This window comes from Musa acuminata, chromosome BXJ1-8 (assembly GCF_036884655.1).
Source record: "Musa acuminata AAA Group cultivar baxijiao chromosome BXJ1-8, Cavendish_Baxijiao_AAA, whole genome shotgun sequence".
Lineage (NCBI taxonomy): Eukaryota > Viridiplantae > Streptophyta > Magnoliopsida > Zingiberales > Musaceae > Musa > Musa acuminata.
Window position 1 is genome coordinate 33,605,243 of NC_088334.1, and position 19,244 is coordinate 33,624,486.

General features: G+C 37.2%; 1 protein-coding gene across 8 annotated transcripts; it reads left to right on the forward strand.

Moving 5' to 3' along the window:
* The first annotated feature begins 6,993 nt into the window (after positions 1-6,993).
* Positions 6,994-19,018, forward strand: LOC135586079 (uncharacterized). Of its 8 annotated transcripts, none has more exons than XM_065079445.1 (8): positions 6,995-7,552; positions 9,149-9,240; positions 9,377-10,077; positions 14,024-14,094; positions 15,948-16,037; positions 16,115-16,309; positions 18,213-18,317; positions 18,576-19,018. In XM_065079445.1, the coding sequence occupies exons 1-7, from the start codon at positions 7,178-7,180 to the stop codon at positions 18,273-18,275; spliced, it is 1,587 nt and encodes a 528-aa protein (XP_064935517.1). In that variant the 5' UTR covers positions 6,995-7,177; the 3' UTR covers positions 18,276-18,317; positions 18,576-19,018. The 8 variants fall into 8 exon arrangements, with proteins under 8 accessions (XP_064935521.1, XP_064935517.1, XP_064935518.1 ...); XM_065079444.1 differs by having other exon boundaries at positions 6,996-7,552; positions 18,588-19,018; XM_065079449.1 differs by lacking the exon at positions 15,948-16,037 and having other exon boundaries at positions 6,994-7,552; positions 18,588-19,018.
* The last annotated feature ends 226 nt before the right edge of the window (positions 19,019-19,244 follow it).

The window sequence follows — 19,244 nt, forward strand, 5'->3', positions numbered from 1 at the left end:
CGTCTGATTCTTCGGCGCATCGTCCTCTCTTGCGGCCTATTGCCCAATCGGCCAGTTGACTCCGCAACTCCGATATCCTTGGTACAATATCTGCTCTTCTTGGCCCGATGCTCGAATCCATGGCCCGAAGCCTTCTGTCGATGCGTCGACCGATCATCCGGTCTGACATCCAATCTTTTGATATGTTCCTCTGGCTCAACATGATTCTTCCTGGTTTAATTGTCTCATCCTGATCGAAGCATCCCACGTCACTCAAAACGCAGATTAAAACATAAATACTTATAAATTAGTTTCATCATCAAAATACGAGATTCAACAATCTCCCCCTTTTTGATGATGACAACCACTTGATGACGGAGTTAAACTTAACTCCCGGAGTTTAAACAAACTCCCCCTATCAATATGCCATATTGATAGAACCTTGAATTCAACCTGAATTCAAGTCATTGCAATATTCATCATGAATACTTGCAACACGTCAACATGAACATATGCATAAACTTATGCATCACATGTCATGTCATCAACATACTTCTCCCCCTTTGTCATCAACAAAAAGGAGAAGTACCACAATCAAGTGTTTGTGATATTGGTTCAACTTATTGCATGAAAAACATATTATCAAGTTTTATCATCATGCAGTTTTGAAGCCAGAAAATTTAGCAAATGTTACATCATGCTTAGAATATTCAGGCTATCAAGTTTTAGATATGCAAGTTTTACAACATACAAGATAGCACTTTTAGAACATGCAAGCTAGCAGTTTTGAGATGTTCAAGAAGGCAACTCTTGCTTCTTGAAAATTTTGCTCACTCTGCTAGATGCGCAAGTTAGCATTTTTGCCTCTTTTGAGATAGCAACTTTTTGCTTCTCTTTAGACCAACAAGCTAGCAATTTTTACGATATACAAGTTTCACAATATATAAGCTAGCAAAAATTTCGAAAGCAAATACAAGATAGCTTTCTTGTGTAAGCTCATGATTCTTGCTTCCTATTGCAATGTGCAAATTGCAAGTTTTGCTTCAACTAAGATATTCAAGATAGTGATGTTCAAGAAGACAATTTTTCTTCTTGAAATGAGCAAGTTAGCAATCTTTGCTACTTAAGATAGGCAAGCAAGCAGTCAAGTTTTTGCATCTTCTTGACTTGTACAAGCTAGCTATCTCCCCCTTTGTCATTGTAAAAAAGGAAGAGAGAATACAGTTTTGTACTTCTTTTTTCCTTTTACAACGATTTCAAAATCATGACAAAGGATGAATAATCAAGTTATGAATGTCAAGACAATTTTTCATCATGAATATTTTATCATTGCATGCATCATTATCATAAGTTGAAGTATTACATGCATGATATCATATCACCATTCATAATCACATTAATGTTTCAATATAGCAATTTCTTCTCAAAATGTGTAACTTGGCACTCATAGCATTTTAGATCATGATTTACATCATATGCAATACATCACATCATAATTAGAAAGCACAAGTATTGCATGCATAATTGCACATCATAAATGTTTCATATCATGATGGTATCAATTTTGTCAAATTATATCCTACCATGCATGATCAAAACTTCTCCCCATTTTATCATTGAAAACAAGAAGAAAGTAGGGGGTAGAGCATAAAAGTATTAAATATTTTAATCATTTCAAGGCATCATAGATCAAGTTATGATTCGTGATTCATCATAAAGCAAGTTAGTTTTCAATCATCACATAAGGCATTTAAGGAATTTTTGAAACATAGGAGAATGATTAATTTAAGCATACAATGTTTCAATCCAATTCAAGTCATGAATATCAATGCTTTCATATTGTGAGTATCAATTCATGAATACCACAGGATATTATTTGTGACTTCAATTTTGCAAGATCAAGATTATGATTCAAATCAAATCATTAACTTGAAATTCATAATCATGTCATTAAAATTAATTTCGAGATTCACAAAATATCATGAAATCATTAATCTCGATCAGATGGGAAAAGCATTTTCTTTTTAAGTGATTCTTTTAACGCATCATAAAAAAAAACTCATTCATAATTCAAGTGATTTACAAGATATCATAAATGAATTTATCACTTGTACTTCATCAAAATCGAGAACTCTAGAGATAGAAAATGATTGAAGCATTTAACATGATTGATGCATGATTCATATTTAAAGTGTATCTTATATCGTAAATACGAATCAAGCATTTGTCAAATCTGAAATCATCCTCAAAATTACATTCAATAAATTCATGTATGACAAGCATAGATTTATTGAAAAATCAATAAGATAGAGGATTACATTTCAAGTGTTCATCAATTGTAGCATTTCATCATGTGGTAAGATATCAATGCGTAAAACTGTGAAGCAAGATTTTGTTTGATATCTTGATACAGGGCATATAGCAATGATAGCAATCATATATTTCTTGGTGATGCAAGCATGGGATAATCATAGCATAGTGTTTATAGCATCAATTCATATATTTCTCCCCTTTTTTAAGTGTTTCATCTTAAGTGATCGATTTCATGTTAGCATGCCTTTTCATTTATGTCAAATGAAAACATGCATCAACGTTTAGGATCGTAAAATGAATTTCATCATAAAACCATCAATCACAAAAATCATCATGTATATCTCATGCATGAAATTGTCAATCGAAATATTTAATTTCATCATTATGCATTTCTTCAAATCAAACATGATCTTTAATCAAAATCGAGAAATAACAATGGAAATTAACGTAATGCACATTATTACTTCTTAACCATGATTTCATATTTTCAATCAAGATCATTTTATAAAATATGCAATATTATCATTTTCGAAATTACTAGCATGATCATGTAATTTTCAAGAAAATTAATTCTAAACTAAAAAGAAAATACATCATGAAAGCGTCAAGTAATTTCAAAATAAATCAAAGGCATTCTAATTACCTCAACGTCGTAGGCTGTTAAGGCGTAGTTTGCCACCTCGCTTTTGTTGATTTTTTCTTCGTCTTCGGAGGAGCTCGATTCATCCCAACTTTTGTTCTTCTTCTTGCGTTTAAAGCAAGTAGTTCCATTCTTTTTGCTTTTTAATTTTCGTTTCATTTGTAGTTTAAGTTCACCATCACTTGAGCTTATGCTCGAGTGGTCTTCAAATGTTCTATGTCCCAAATCCTTCCTATTCTTTGGAAGGTTGTTTTGTTCATCATTGTCCTCATCACTTGAGTCATCGCTCAAGTGGCATTCATTTGTCCGGAGTTCCAAATCCTTCCTGTTCTTTGGAAGGTGATTGTGTTCAACATGTTCATCATGTTCATTGTGCACCATTTCGTATGTTATCAACGAACCAATTAGTTCTTCAAGTGGTAAGTTGTTTAGGTTTTTAGCTTCTTGTATTGCAGTTACTTTTGAATTCCACTTCTTAGAAAGAGAACGCAAAATCTTGTTTACGAGTTCAAAATCCGAAAAACATTTTCCAAGAGCTCTTAAACTATTGACGACATCCGTGAAACGGGTGTACATGTCGCCTATAGTCTCGCTTGGTTGCATTCGAAAAAGCTCAAAATCATGCAATAAAAAGTGAACTTTCGAGTCTTTGACTCTACTAGTTCCCTCGTGCGTGATTTCAAGTGTTCGCCAAATGTCAAAAGCCGTTTCGCACGTAGAAATCCGATTGAACTCATTTTTGTCCAAAGCGCAAAATAAGGCATTCATAGCCTTTGCGTTTAAAGAAAAATACTTCTTCTCCAAATCCGACCATTCGTTTGTTGGTTTAGAGGGAAGTTGAAAACCGTTTTCAATGATATTCCATAAATCCAGATTTAGAGAAATCAAGAAAACTCTCATTCGAGTTTTCCAGTAAGTGTAGTCCAATCCGTTAAAGAACGGTGGACGAAAGACCGAATAGCCCTCTTGAAGAGCCATTTCTCTCGGGTGTAAATCCGAAATGAGAAATACCCTGCTCTGATACCAATTGTTAGGATCGAGAGCACTAAGAGGGGGGGGGGGTGAATTAGTGCAGCGGAAATCTTACAGCGATTAAAAACCAAAAGCTGCGTTCGTTCAATAAAAGCTATTATGATGCAAAAGCTAATTCTCAGTTTGTATCTAAGTGCAGTTTGCGTCTAAGCGCAGATTGCGTCTAAGCGCAGTTTGCGTCTAAACACAGTTTGCGTCTAAGCGCAGTTTGCGTCTAAGCACAGTTTGCGTCTAAGCGCAGTTTGCGTCTAAACTCAGTTTTACGTCCAAACGCAGTTTTACGTCTAAACGCAGTTTTACTTCTAAACGCAGTTTTGCGTCTAAACGCAGTTTTACGTCTAAACGCAGTTTTACGTCTAAACGCAGTTTTGCGTCTAAACGCAGTTTTACGTCTAAACGTAATTTTACGTCTAAATGTAGTTTTGCGTCTAAAAGCAGTTTTGAACCTTGAAAAGCGTTTTACGTAGAAAGCAATTTGCAGTTATAAATGGAATCCGAATGTAAGCGTAAACTGCAGTGTGAAGATCGTACGAAAACACGATTTACGTTTGAATGCAGATTCTGAAAGAACAGCACTTAGAACTTGTTCGTGAAAGCGCAGAGAGCAGTAGTAATGGAGGAGGTTTGCAGTAATGATAAAGTGCTCAAAAATAAACGCAAACCAGAGATTTAGAGTGGTTCGGTCAGCCTTGACCTACTCCACTTTTGGCTTCCTCCACCGACGAGGTTGCCGACGTCAACTAGCTGCCTTCCTTCAATGGGCGAAGGCTAACTGCCCTTTTACAGTTTCTCTCCTTTTGACAGGCTCAGGAGACAACCTTTACAGATCCTTTCTCTCCTCTCTTAACAACTCAAGACTTGAAGAACAGAAGGAGGAGAACTTTAGGACTTTACACAAATTTGAGCTCTTAGAATCACTGAAAAGATCAAGAATTCGGTGTGGATCTGTATCTTTTCAGTGCTGAATGGGTGGGGTATTTATAGGCCCCAACCCAGTTCAAATTTGGAGCTCAAAACGATCAAATCGATCAAATCCCAGAATTCTGGGATCAGGCGGTTGCACCTCTTGACTGGAGAGGTGGCACCGCCTGGCAGAGCTCGAAGACTGAGCTCAGGCGATTGCTTCTCTCTGCCAGAGCTCGAAGACTGAGCTCGGTGATTGCATCACCTGGCAGAGCTCGAAGACTGAGCTTGGTGATTGCATCACCTGGCAGAGCTCGAAACTGAGCTCGGTGGTTGCATCACCTGGCAGAGCTCCAAACTGAGCTCAGGCTGATGCACCTCTCTGCCAGAGCTCGAAGACTGAGCTCGGTGATTGCATCACCTGGCAGAGCTCGAGACTGAGCTCAGGCTGATGCACCTCTCTGCCAGAGCTCGAAGACTGAGCTCGGTGGTTGCATCGCCTGGCAGAGCTCGAAACTTGAGCTCTGGCGGTGCTACCTCTTGGCAGAGGAGGTTGCACCGCCCAGTCTAGCTCGAAGACTGAGCTCTGGGCGGTTGCACCTCTCGGCTGGGGCGGTTGCACCTCCCAGCCTCGCAGCCCTGGCGGTTGCACCTCCTGGCTGGGGCGGTTGCACCTCCCAACCCCCACAGCCCAGGCGGTTGCACCTCCTGACTGGGGCGGTTGCACCTCCTGGTGCAATCAGGGTCCGAATGGTTCACTCCATTCGGCCCACTTTGAATCTTTTCAGGGGCCCAATTGCCCCAAGATTAAGCTAATGGGATCACCTCCCATTTTCATGCTTAATAATCATGCTAACTACGATTAACTCTAAGACAACTTCTGCAGCTTTGCTCCGATGCGTCAATCGCTTCTTCCGGCGAGTTTCCGGCGAACTTCCGTCGATCATCCGATAACCCTCGGTGATCCTTCTGCGGACATCCGGCATACTCCTGGACTTTGCGACGATCCACTTGGCGAGTTCCGACGAGCTTCGCTTGGCAAGCTTCTGGACTTCTCGGATCTGTCCTCGCTGAACCTCCGACGACCGTCCGAACTTCCGTCGAACTCTTGAACTCCCAACGTGATCATGAACTTGACTCCGGCGCAACTCCTGCTGCTTGTCTATCTTTCATCGTAGTTAATCCTGCACACTTATAACAAAACTTCGATCGAGACAATTAATCCTAAGCAATTAACCAAGTTGTCCGGCATGTCATTGGTCCCTCGACGCTTCGTCTGATTCTTCGGCGCATCGTCCTCTCTTGCGGCCTATTGCCCAATCGGCCAGTTGACTCCGCAACTCCGATATCCTTGGTACAATATCTGCTCTTCTTGGCCCGATGCTCGAATCCATGGCCCGAAGCCTTCTGTCGATGCGTCGACCGATCATCCGGTCTGACATCCAATCTTTTGATATGTTCCTCTGGCTCAACATGATTCTTCCTGGTTTAATTGTCTCATCCTGATCGAAGCATCCCACGTCACTCAAAACGCAGATTAAAACATAAATACTTATAAATTAGTTTCATCATCAAAATACGAGATTCAACAATCTATACGTGAATATCGTCAACCAAAAATATTTCATCAGAAATAAGTTACACCCTACAGTAGCTTTCATGAAAGTACAATATAAACCAGAAGAACAATAGCAATCCACGTTCGGAAGCAAAGAGAAACAAAAAGAAGGAGATCTGCACTCATATGACAGCAGGTTTATCATACATTGTACCAACCACTTTGTAGGCCTCTTTAATAAAAAAATATTAAATCAGCAGGGAACTATACCAACATGGATGGGTTAATAAAGTCTTACTGAACAGATATCCAAAAGTTACTGTTTTGAATAAAAAATAATAACTTAGCTGTCCAGAGTAAATGGATAAAATAGTTTATCAACTATTTTATTATTATTTTTAAGTAGGAACATTTTATTATTATTTTTTAAATTCGTCTAATTTTTATTTGAGCTAATTTTATATTACTAATTTGCGCGGACGCCAAGCATCGGCCCGAATGCTTCCCGCTGAGGAAGCTGACAAATAGAAGTCATCTCGGTGCTTCGCTACTCCATCGAGCTCAAACAAATAAATACCACCCTAAGCCAAAACCCGTCTTCACGCCCATCATTTTTGCTGCTGAATGACTTGATCCAGGGACGGGTGGCTTCTCCTCCCCCTTTCGTTCGAAAACCCTCAACAAATCGAATCCCCCTTTCTTCCTTCTTCTTCAGATGACGAAGCCTTCTTGCTCCCAATTCGTCTGAGGAGATGGAGGTGAACGGGAGCGGCGGGTGCCCGGCAATGGCGTTCCGGTACAACGGGACGCTGTGCGCGTGCAACCCGGGGCGATACCTGGTGAACGGGAGCTGCGCGCTGTTCGAGACGGGCGGCGACTGGATGGTCAGCTCCGGGGTGTCGCCCGCGCCCACCTTCCTCACCACCGTCCTCCCCATCGACGACATCAAGCGCTTCACGCAGTCGCAGGCCGTGCTGCTGGAGGCCACCCTCGTGCTCCTCCTCGTCTGGCTCGCCTTCTGCCTCGCGCTGCGCTTCACCAGGGTCGATAACGGCCGCAGCTTCTGGTTCCGACTCCGCTGGTGGATCAGCCGCTTCGACACGTTCTACGATACCAAACATTGGCTGGTCAGCATCTCTTTTTCTGTTTTCACCTCTAATTATGTAGGTCGGAAATCTCAGATGCATGTTCATATTCCATCTTCTGAATCTAATAATTTGATGTCTAGAACTGTGATGAAGTTAGGTTTGTTACAGAGTAAGACTACCTCACTCTGTCTGGTATGCACCTGACTATTTGGTTCTTTCTGTTCCCCTAATACTATGATGGAGTTTGTTGACAGAAGTGGCATGTTTCCTAGTCACTTTGGACGATAGATTTAAGGATTAACCTGAAGAGTTTGCAGATTGCAATGAAATAAATGGACGACATTAAGAGAAATTTGTTCAGCTTAAGCTGCTATAAACAACTACCATCCTTTGGAGCCTTGTGTCTTGATGAAAAATATCATAAAGGAGGGAGATTGCTATTGGCAATCCCCCTTTTGCTATTGGCAGCCCCCCTTCTTGATAAAACCACCTAAAGAAATAATAAAATATAATTTTACTAAATACAACACCTCAATTATCAATCATACCATTATTTTCCACAATCACTCAATTACCATTACATTATATAACCCATTTCATTTGCCAGTCAATCATTCCTGTGAGCACCGATGTCGAAACCTTAGTTGCATTCCCTCTGGCGATTAGGAGAAGAAAAAGAGGAGGTATGAAAGGAGTGGGAAGAGTTTATCGAAATTAAGTGATAAGTTGAGGGCATTTATGTCTATTTGTAGAGGGGTATCTTAGGAATATATAGCAAAAAGGAGTTCCCAATAGAAATCTCTTAAAAGGAGTAGTTTAACCATAGGGTTAGGCTGAAAGATGACTGAAAAGTTGCCTTGTTGCCAAAAGATAGTTGAGATTGAAAGGTTTCTGTTAGCATTGTTGTTTTAGTTTGTTGAAATGTTGAATCAGAGAGTTATTTCATGTAACTGCATTAAGCTTTTAAAGTGTAACTCATGAATATCAGGGCTCAGCATAACACAATATGGACTAGAAATTAAAGAGTAGAGAAGGGCATTGAGAGTATTGTGTGATTGTCCTATGCCCCTTAAATTGAAAAAAAATATATGATAATTTTTAGCCCAGTCATACTTCCTAGATCAAAGTGTTGGACAATTTTAGAACAAATGTAAAGAGTTTGTGCAGCTAAGATAAAATGTTGAGATGAGTGTATGAAGTTACTAGAAAATATGAAGGAATGTTTTTATTCACTAATAATAAAGTGTGGCCCCGATAGAAGATAAAATAAGGGAAAACCATTTAAGATGTCATGAACATGTCCAAAAAAAACTGATGATGTTGTTATTAGATAAGATACCCAATTAGAATTATTGGTGTGAGAAGATATAGAAAGACCAATAAAAACTTCACTAAGAGATCACAAAGAGATCTGAATGCTCTTCACATAACTAAAAATATTGCTTTATACAAGGATTAAAGATTCAGTTACAATATCGATTCCCAGATTGGGCAAGTATGGTATTGGTATGCACCCTGTACAGACCAATCAGTTCTGACTGAACTGTTTTTGGTTCAATTTCTATTAATAAAAAACTCTTTGTAGATGGGTTGAACATTTTCTAGTATCACTTTGGTCATTCCATTTTGATATAGGATGCCAACAAGGTGGTGATAAAAAGGAAAACAGAACTGGGTGGAACATTTTCTTTAGCAAGCTGGATACTCTTCGTTGGTCTGTTGTCTGCGTAAGTGACACATGACTTTTTCTACTTGAGTATGTTCTTTCAAGGCTTATTGATTTTATTAATCATGTTTTATTTTTTTATTGAAAAGTTTACATCTGTTTAGCATCACTGTAAGATGACTCAACTGTTATGACAGGTTGCTGTATCAGATTATTACTAAGTGGAGCATCGAAGTGCATCGAGTCAGACCTGCAAATGCCCCAGATCTACTTTCGTTTGTCAATGACTTGGAATTTAATATAACCACTATTTCTAGCATGAGCTGTTCTCATTTACGTGGCCTTGATTCCCTGGTGATTGGAACTGTTGGCTCTATTGACTACAGAGTTTATCCTTTGTCAACGTATGTAGAATATAATTGCCAAAACACAAGCAGTGGTCCTACTATATCTCTTAAATGCAACAGTTGTCAGATTCCTCGAAGAAATCATTATATTTCATGGCAGTTTGTTGACCTCCCAAATGATCCTGCCATTGCTGTAGGTTTCCGGTTCAACCTTTCAGCAAAGGACCATGCTGATGGTAAGCATGTTAGCTTTGTCACTGGTACAATGATATCAGATACATACACAAATGATGAGCCCAAAACCTTCAGAGGGTCAGATGTGAATGTTTTGAGGATCCATTTGTTTCCTCAGGTGTATAACAATTTGAACAACTTAAAACTCATACAGCCTCTCTTTCATGACTTTATCTCTGGATCATCTTTTTCTGAAGCTAGTGATCTCCAAGCTTCCCTTCAAGGTTCGAAGAATGGTTTAGTCAATACTACACTGTTCATCAGTTATCTTTCTGATTATATTGTGGAGATCAACAAGGAAAATATGATGGGAATTGGTAAGATAGTTATTATTTGTATATGTATGTAAATGTTTTTTGATAAATTATCCATGCTTGTTTCTGAACATCTCCCTTTTGTTTAAATCCTGCTAGAAGCTAACCGATTAAAAATATAATGTAAATTGCCCTTTTGGTTTTCTAGCATGATATAGGTCATCATTATGGTTAGATGTAATGCCTTTTCTTGTTTCTTTTCATTATGGTGAAATATTCAGGATTTACTGTGCACTTCCATGGATGGGATGCAGATTTGCTTGCATCCTTGGACATTCAAGATAGCATGGAAAAAATCCTACTAGTTTTAACTTTTAAAATGTTAAAATCAGGGCTTCAGGATGATTACAAGGAAGATTGTCTGAAAATATCTCTTTTAATAGTTGAAGAAAAATGAATGCCAACCACTGGTAAGCAACTTTTACTTCAGATGTAAAATCAACTTCCTTCTAGGATTATGGATTCGTACAAATTTGAAGTATTTGGATTTGTGTATAAGCTCACAAATATTTTCATGAAATTTTTATCTAAATTTGAAGAATCAGAGATAAAAGAACTTTATATGGAAAGATGTTGGAACTAAGTAGAGGGACCTTGGAAGTGGGTCAACATTTTCTCAATGCTAGTTTGGTTTTGCCCCTTGAATCAGAGTTTCAGATGTAAAACATGGAAAAGTTGGAAAACCTAAAGCATAAACACAATAAAGCTGGGAAAAAAACTATTTAGGTAAAGTTTGATTGTAGAAATTTATTCTTTTAAATGATTTGCAGCATAGTTTCTTTTAACTTTCCAAGAACCTGAAAGATTACTTGATGCCTAAAGCATGATTATAATGATCGCTAGACAAACTAGGTATTGTTTGAAATAAAAAAGTAATCATTCAAATAAATTACATGAATAGCATAATTTCCTTAAACTTATAAAAAACTTTGTAGGTGACTTAATTAGCTTGATAAAATTGTTCTAGTGCATAAAGTCAAAGGTTTATAACTGGCACCTTTGCCCATAATTGTACCAAAATCTTATCTGATTGGTATAGGTACCAACTGTGCAGTATGGTATGCTTTAGTAGACCACTGAAGATATAAAAATTTCTAATATGTCAGCATCGATCGGTACAGTTAGTACAATCTATGGACTAGTATGGTGCAATTATTATGCTGCAGTTTTTTTATACTATAATAAAGTCTATAAATAGTTTCAAATTTGGTGTTCAAGAGGTCACTTCTAGGCCACTGGGATTAATATAACTGACATGCTAGCTCCATAGTTGAACTTAAAAATTGGTGGACTGCCTATTCAATTGTTTAAAAGGTTCATTCAGCCAAAATTTAACATCTTGTTGATATATAGATATTGAACAAGTTTGTAGGCTGGTAAGGTCAATGGAGGGTTGCTAGAGCTGAGTAATTGGTGGAGACTGGGATCCTGCCTGGTCATAGCTAATAGTGTGTGTCACAGATAATGCCCCAGAATTTCGAAAAGGGTGGGCGGGAATATTTGGGGTTTGGAATCTTTGAAGTATAAGTTCTAATCATAGTTGAAGATAACAGCAAAATAGATGGCATAATCCAACTCCATGTGGTTAAAAATTTCTAGCTATTCCGTGAAATTCTTTAAAGTTCCTTTTTTAGTTTTCTTTTATTTATGTTGTACTAGCTTTTATCTTCTTTATGTTTCTCTTATGTTTAATTAATTGTATTACCTTGATCAAGTCGGTTATTTCCCAAATATGCTAGTAATAATCTTGCTGAGAGTTTTGACCACAAAATAAGCACTATATATCTTTGATAACTCCATCATAGGCTCAAAACAACCACTAAAAGCATTGGTGAATAAAAAAAGCTTCATGTTGACTTAGCAAGCACTTATTAAGCTTAATTCTCCTCGAGTAGGCTCTAACGATGATCCATTTTCCTCGTTCATCTCAATTTTCTTTTGATAATAGAACTCCTTAGCATTGTCAATTGTTTTTGTTTATTGTATTCGATGACCTTAGTTAAAAAGTATTGATCACCATCTTATGGCTTCTCTTAAGTTCATTAATTATGGAATTAAGTCCGACATTAAAGTAGGGACTGAGACATAGACCACATGTTGGAGAATCATCTAGCTTTATAAAGGATTTCCGAGAAGTTTATTCTAAGTAAAGAAATCAGCAAATATTCATCAATTAATTGGTCTAGAAACTCTAAGAGTTGTGTTAAAAATTGAAAAATCTTTTGGGTTTTCTATATGGTAACCTTGGGACTTTACTTTTGTATTAAGTGCACTCTTGTATTAAGTGAACTCATTTTCTTCTAAGTTGTAATAAGTTGTTTTAAATCTGTTTAGGTCTCCTAGAAGTCACATTTGGCCTTTCTTAAAGGCATATAAATTCCTTAGGAGGTTACTCTTGGGAATCATTGCCTACATTGATTATACTAAGGCTCCTAAACCCCTATAAATCTTGTCAATAGATGAGACACTTCATATTTGAATGAAAAAGAATTGCATCTTCTCTTCTAGTCTATTTCTCTCTTTTCTAATCTCTAATCTCACTTCTCTCCTTCTCTCCTTTCTAATCTCTAATCTCACACCTCTCTTGATCTCTCTTTATTTCTCTACCCTATTCTACATCACCACATTCTCAATAGCCTAATCATTGGTTTTAAATCTCATTATGCACAACTAGTAGAAACTTTGGATACCCTAATTATGGTTTTAAATCATGATACCAGACACCGTACCACCATAGGTGCAATATAAACCGGCATATTGGCATATGACATACTAGCATATCGGTCAACAATGTGAAGGGGTTGGAGGATACACCAACACCAAGAAGCAATTGGAGAGGGAGAAAATGTGGAGGAGAAGAAGGGGAAAAGGAGTGGAATAGGAGAAGGGTAGAACAAGGAGAAGAGGACAAAACCTACTGAGTGGGCAGCAACAGCAGTGACAGTGATGAACAGTGGGAAGTGCCAGTAACAGTCAGCGGTGACAAGCAGGAGGCATTGAAAGGCAAATCCGAAGAGAACCAGTGACAGATGTCGAGAGAGGTATTAATAAAACGACAGCAATAACAGTGTTAAAAAGATGATGATAACTGTCAAAAGTCAACTTAAAAAAAACAATAATTTCTTTGGCGATGAGAGAGATAGAGAATGAACCAGGGGTGGGCTTGCTGTAACAAGTCTGAACTGAGCGGTAAGCTCAGGTTTTGCGGATTACCTTCCACTAGCCTGCTTACCAGATCGGACTGGATGAAAGGCCATGGTCCACATGCTGGTTCAAGTCCAGACCAATAAATATCATCCGATATGTATCAGAGCAATATTTGTTACCATAAGCCTAACATGCCTTTAGTCTTTATAGGAATTGTAATCTTAAGAAGCCTTCCCTATAATTTCAATTTGTTTGATAAAGATTTGATAAAGGCCTTGAGATTCATTATACTAATAACATATTGAAGTAATAATGTGATTTAATTCTCTTGTAGCCTGTTCTGGCTTCATTGCTTTTGCTTTTTCAGGCAATACCGGAATAATTTTTCAATGTATCAACAGGTCGGTTCTTAGGTTGTTTTCTTTTTGTGTTATTATCTGTTGAAATTTTGATATTTACCATCTCTGCTTGATGAAATTATAAGAAAGAGCTACTCATCTAATTATTAATGTTCCTGAAAGAATTCATACCATATGCTTTGACAGTGATAAATGCAATCCAATCTCAGGGTGTTGGTTCTTGAATTACTATTTTGCATTATATTACCTATGTAGTAGGGAAAGGCAAAGAACTTCTGGTTTAGCCTTTTCTAAACTCTGATTTACTTGGTTTGCTTAATGGAAAAACAAAACCCTTCTGTTGTCATTTACATGGTTTATGCAAAGCTTGTCGTGTTTAAACCTGTTTGCAAAATTATACATCCTGCACAATCATAAGGTTGCTTTGTTTTTAATACTTGCAGTGGGCTTCCTTGCGGATGTTGGAGGTCTTTATGCTATTAGCCTTGCAATTTTTCTTTTCTTCTTGGTCCAGGTAACTTCTTCTCATTAGTGATTCATTTCAAGTGTTTCTTTGTCAATTGCAAGTGTGCAAGTTACAACTTTTTGTTGTTTCTCATGCTAAATTTAGCTTAAATTCATTTTAAGCTCCTTGAAAGATTTCATTTGTCTCATGTAAAATAAACCTTGTAGCTAAACCTTGAATATGTCAATGTACTTTCTATTTTAAGTGTAACTGGAGTGGTAAATCATGTCATGTATACTAAGATGTCAATATACATGTGATTTTAAGATTTCAACAATTATGTGTTCTACAGTAGATCAAAATGCCCGGTTGACACAGTCATTTTCAAATTACAGTGAGATGTGCCTTATCAATATAGTTGCACACTGTTAATGCAGTAGTGATGCCAGATGCATATATCAATGCTTTTTAGTGATGTCATGAACAATATTCCTGGTTAAATAAGATAATCTATATTTGACATTGCCTTCAATATATAATCCACTGTTGCCAATAGCACAATGTTATAAAGTGTTAAGGTCTCTTATTGTCCGAGGCACTAGTTATTCACTTAGGTGCTTGCTTGAGTAAAACTAAATGCTCTACAAAAAAGTTTAAAATACAATTGAAAACAAATTATCATTGAAACAAAATTTTCAAACAAAACACAAGTTTTATATCATTAAATCAACAAAAAAACTTGATATTGTTTTGTTCAAGATACTCCACCTTTAATAGTTTTATCACATATTATGCAAGTGATAGTATTACCCTTTTGTGGATCCTTTAAATAATGATAATTCCATCCAAGATCCTTTTTAACGTTTTTTGATGATGTTCTTCCCATGTACCTTCAATTGTTATTGTCCTTGTATTGTAGTTTCAATTTCCATGTCAAATTGATTAAATAAGCCATAGAGATAGGAAAGAAGAGGGGAGGAAATAAGAGGCAGCAGAGAGAAGATGAAAGAGGGCAGTGGAGGACAACTGCAGCTTCCATTGTTAGTTATGAAGAGAGGAGAGAGAAGGCAAAAATAGGGCAACAACAAGTGGTGCCAGACATTAGAGAGGGGCGGAGAGAACAGGGAGGGAAAAGAGAGGAGATAGAAAATGGAAGAGAAGGCGACTACAATGTGGGGTGCTGGTTGTCATTGGTGATGGGGAGAGAAGAAGAGGGAAGAGGGAAGAGGAAAGAAAAGGCTAAGATGGTGGAACATGCACGAAAGAGAAGAGAGAGAGAGAGAGAGAGAGAGAGAGAGGAAATAGAAGAGGGAAGGGCGAGATGAGGAGAGTACCAGATGGATAGAGGAGATGCAGCTGGCGGCGAAAAGCTGATGGTGGATGGTCAATGACTGGAATGTTGGATGTGGCTGGATGGAGGGACTAATTGTGCTGTGTGGGAGATCACATTTAGATAGGGTTGTGAGGGGAGCTGGGGAAATTGGGTTTGGATCAGGTAGGGTGGTTTGGGTAATCGGAGCCAGCCTAGGCGATCCCTTGGGTTCAGTTGAAGGCACCTGTACAGGGCCCATCAAAGTTGGCCCGCCTCTTTTTGCCTGAGCACATGGAGGATCGCCCAAACGCCTATTGACATAACTGATCTGATTGTGAACTTTAAGAGTTTGATATGAAAGTGATTGTATGTCTACTATTTGTAGTGTCATTATTAGTTTTCTTGAATACTTCTTCTATCTAGATCAGTGCAACCTTGCATCCACCATTAAGTCTATTAAAGTTTTATGATAGCTGATCCTTGTCATACAATTGACTGGGATGGAAATCATTGAGTTCCTCTATATGATTGCAATTTACATACATATATCTTGAATTCTTGATTACTGATTTGGTGACTCCCAACACTCTTACATTTCATTCTGTGTCAGTTTGAGGCTAGAATTATTAAACTTCGCCATGAAGATACTGCAATGAGAAATATTGTTAGACAAAAACATGCACAGAAGAATTGGGATAAGGTATACACACAGATTAGAGTTGCTGATTTATATCTTCAGCATACTGCATACCTAACATTTGTTTTACACTAAACCAGCTGAGGAAATATGTTATGTACACATGGGGTCCAAACAACTTGATGGATGACAACAAATCTAAAAGGCATGGAAGTTTGATGATTAATTTTATCCATGGAATTCAAACACTACACAGGAAAAAACAGCCAAGGAGAAATAATTCAAGATGCCCCAACACTGCAAAAGGAACTTCTCCACATTTGGAGAGTAAACAGGTAATATGTGGTCTATGTTCATCATTTTTGGATGGTGAACTTGGTCTGGCAATAAAAGAGATGATATATTTCTTTTCAACATTGCCTAGCTAGTTATGGATCTTTGAGATTTTTTTATTGATTTTTCAATTAATATATTTCTACTTGTATTGTTGCCCTAAACATAGCTCAATGGAGAGAAAAAATCCATGCTGCCCAACATTGGTTAAGATCTTACAGCTTCATTTTGTTGTTGTGATGACACTCTGAGCACGTAGAGGACTTCGAATCAAACAAAGGCTCTTTAAGCCTATATGTTGTGTCTTCTGTCCTCTACCCGTTCCTCCCATTTTTTGATTTAAGAATTGCATCAACAACTTATCAGGTGGCAGCTGTTCCTACTGCCATATCCTGGAAGTGTTTCTTGGCTAGATGGCTTTTGTGGTCTAGAATAGTATTGGTAACCTATTTTAAAGCAAGCCAATAGTTAGGGATAGACAAAATAGCTGATAAATTCAAGCAGCCCCTCAAGCATATATGAAGCATTGACACCTCAAATTGTTCATTGAGTTGATGTGACACTGGTCAAACACTTTCCGCTTGTCAGATAGTTCAGAACATATCTTTTATCATTTGCACGTTTATAAAGTATTACAACCTTAGGATACTTAATTACATAAAGGCTTTGAGATGCCAATATAGATAAATGGATGTATTTTGGACTTTTGGCTTACTTTTTATTGTTATATATTTGTGTTTGAGGTAAATTTTGTGAACATTTTTGCTTCTCTAATGAACTGTTATAATACATGTTTTGATATATTATGCAAATTGTCTGTATCAAACATATGAACCTAAAGTAAAAAAAAAGGAAAATATGTATGTATTAGGTGCCAAGTCCATTACATTGTTGTGTCCTTCATAGGCTTTACCAGGACAGCATCTTCTTAAGACCGTCATTTTGTGTTTATGTCCATGCTTTATAGTAGTTAGTGAAACAGTATCATGTCTCGATCTGGTTAGAAGAACCTTTTCATCATAAGAAGTCCTAATCTACAGCCCCATTTATGAGACACTAAGTGTAGAATAGAAATACCCCAGGGGAGAGGACAACAATTGTCTAATAGTATCCCTAAAACTTTACCCGATCCAGTCGGGGAAAAAGATAGAAGCTCTTCATTATGAACATTTTTCTTTTGGCTATAATGGCCATATAATCCTTAAGGCTTGGTAAATGCTTATAAGAGTGTGAATTGACTCCATATTTCCATTAGCATGTAGCACAAGTCAAACACAAAAAAAGAGGTGTGGCACGCACAGAGGTCTCTCTTGATCAGGATTTTCCAACCTAAAGTGTGTTGCAATTTCCACTTTCAAATACTTAATGAGATGTTTCAAATAATAAAACTATGCTTATGTTTCATATTAACTAAAAAATGTCTATCTTGTTAAATATCTTTGAAATTGGCTATTATCATGATGTTAATATTTTAACAAATTAATATATTGTTCATAACTAGCTGTGTATTCTACACGAGATTATTATCTCATGAATGTGTTATATTATTATTATTAATAGTTAGTTTTGTTATTACATTTAAGTGTGTATTCTTTTATTGCATTTTCTGAAACATAAACATGTGATAATTATAATTACTATAATTTAAATTACCATTATCTCTCTTGGAATTTTGATGCCAATTCTGGAGTTTATGAACCTAACGTGATAGGAATTTGGCTAAGTTACTGATCTTAATAAATTCCAGCTGCTGAAGATGACAATAAACTAAAACATTATTTAAATAAATTTGACATATATGGGTATAGAACATGTTGGAACTCAATCATTTCTACTTCACTCTTTTGTAGTCTAGTAATTCTTTTCATTAATCATTTTTTTAAACTTCTCAAGGTCTTTGAATAGGAGAATCTTGGTATTGAATCGGAAGAGGAAATGCAACAATCAAATATGTCTGGAACTTCGTAGTAATGTGTGCTACTGACAACAGATTGTTTTGACCTCAACATGGTAAGCAACTAAATAAATCCCTCTCTATAAGCTTGATATTTAAGGATCTATTAATTGGATCCTTAAGCTTGTGATTTAGACCAATGATGCCCATCATTCAAACTGATGTGAGGTCAGTGTCCTAAGAAGAACAAGCCATAAAGTTTCATGTTTAAACCAAGTGTCATAAGATCTCTTCTTTGGTTCTAATGAAATGTTTGTATGTCTTTATCTACCTTTCCTCCTAATTCTAAACGATGTGCCACTAATTGCTCACAGATGTTGAATCAGGTGTTGGGTTAACCCAATGTTTGTCCAAGATTGATGGTCACAAAAATGCTCACACAAGTTGGTGATGACCTGGTAGTCTTTAGTTTTGCCGCATCTTTGATGCCCCCTAGTTTGGTATTTCAGTATCTGGAATGGGAGGCATGTGTGAGGAAACATCCACCAACAGGCTTTCAGCGAGGCACACTATATTGTTCCTAGTCATTGTTCTGTCTATATATACATGCAAACCAGTATAAATCTGAAGGATGATGTGGCCCTCCAGAGTTGCTACTGGTGTTGGTATAAGATGTTTCTAGAAAAAAGGGTTTAACTCATTCAATTAATTCATTCTGCTTTTAGTGCAATGTTGTATATCTGCTGTAGCTATTCATTTGTGCATTAGGAACCGAATGTATCACAAGAATTTATAATTTTCATTTGTGCATTATGTATCTGCTGTAGCTATTCATTTGTCGTGTGATTAGAGTTATATCAATGAGAATATTTCTTAGGCTTGGATGCGCCATGCCTAATTGCTTGGTAATAAAATGACATTTGTGACAGGAATGAATGTATGCATTCATCTGCCAACACCGGTCATGTGTGTAATAACTTTTATGGTATCATTGTTGGTATGTTGATAAGTTATAATTTATTAGAACTTTATTTTTTGTTTTT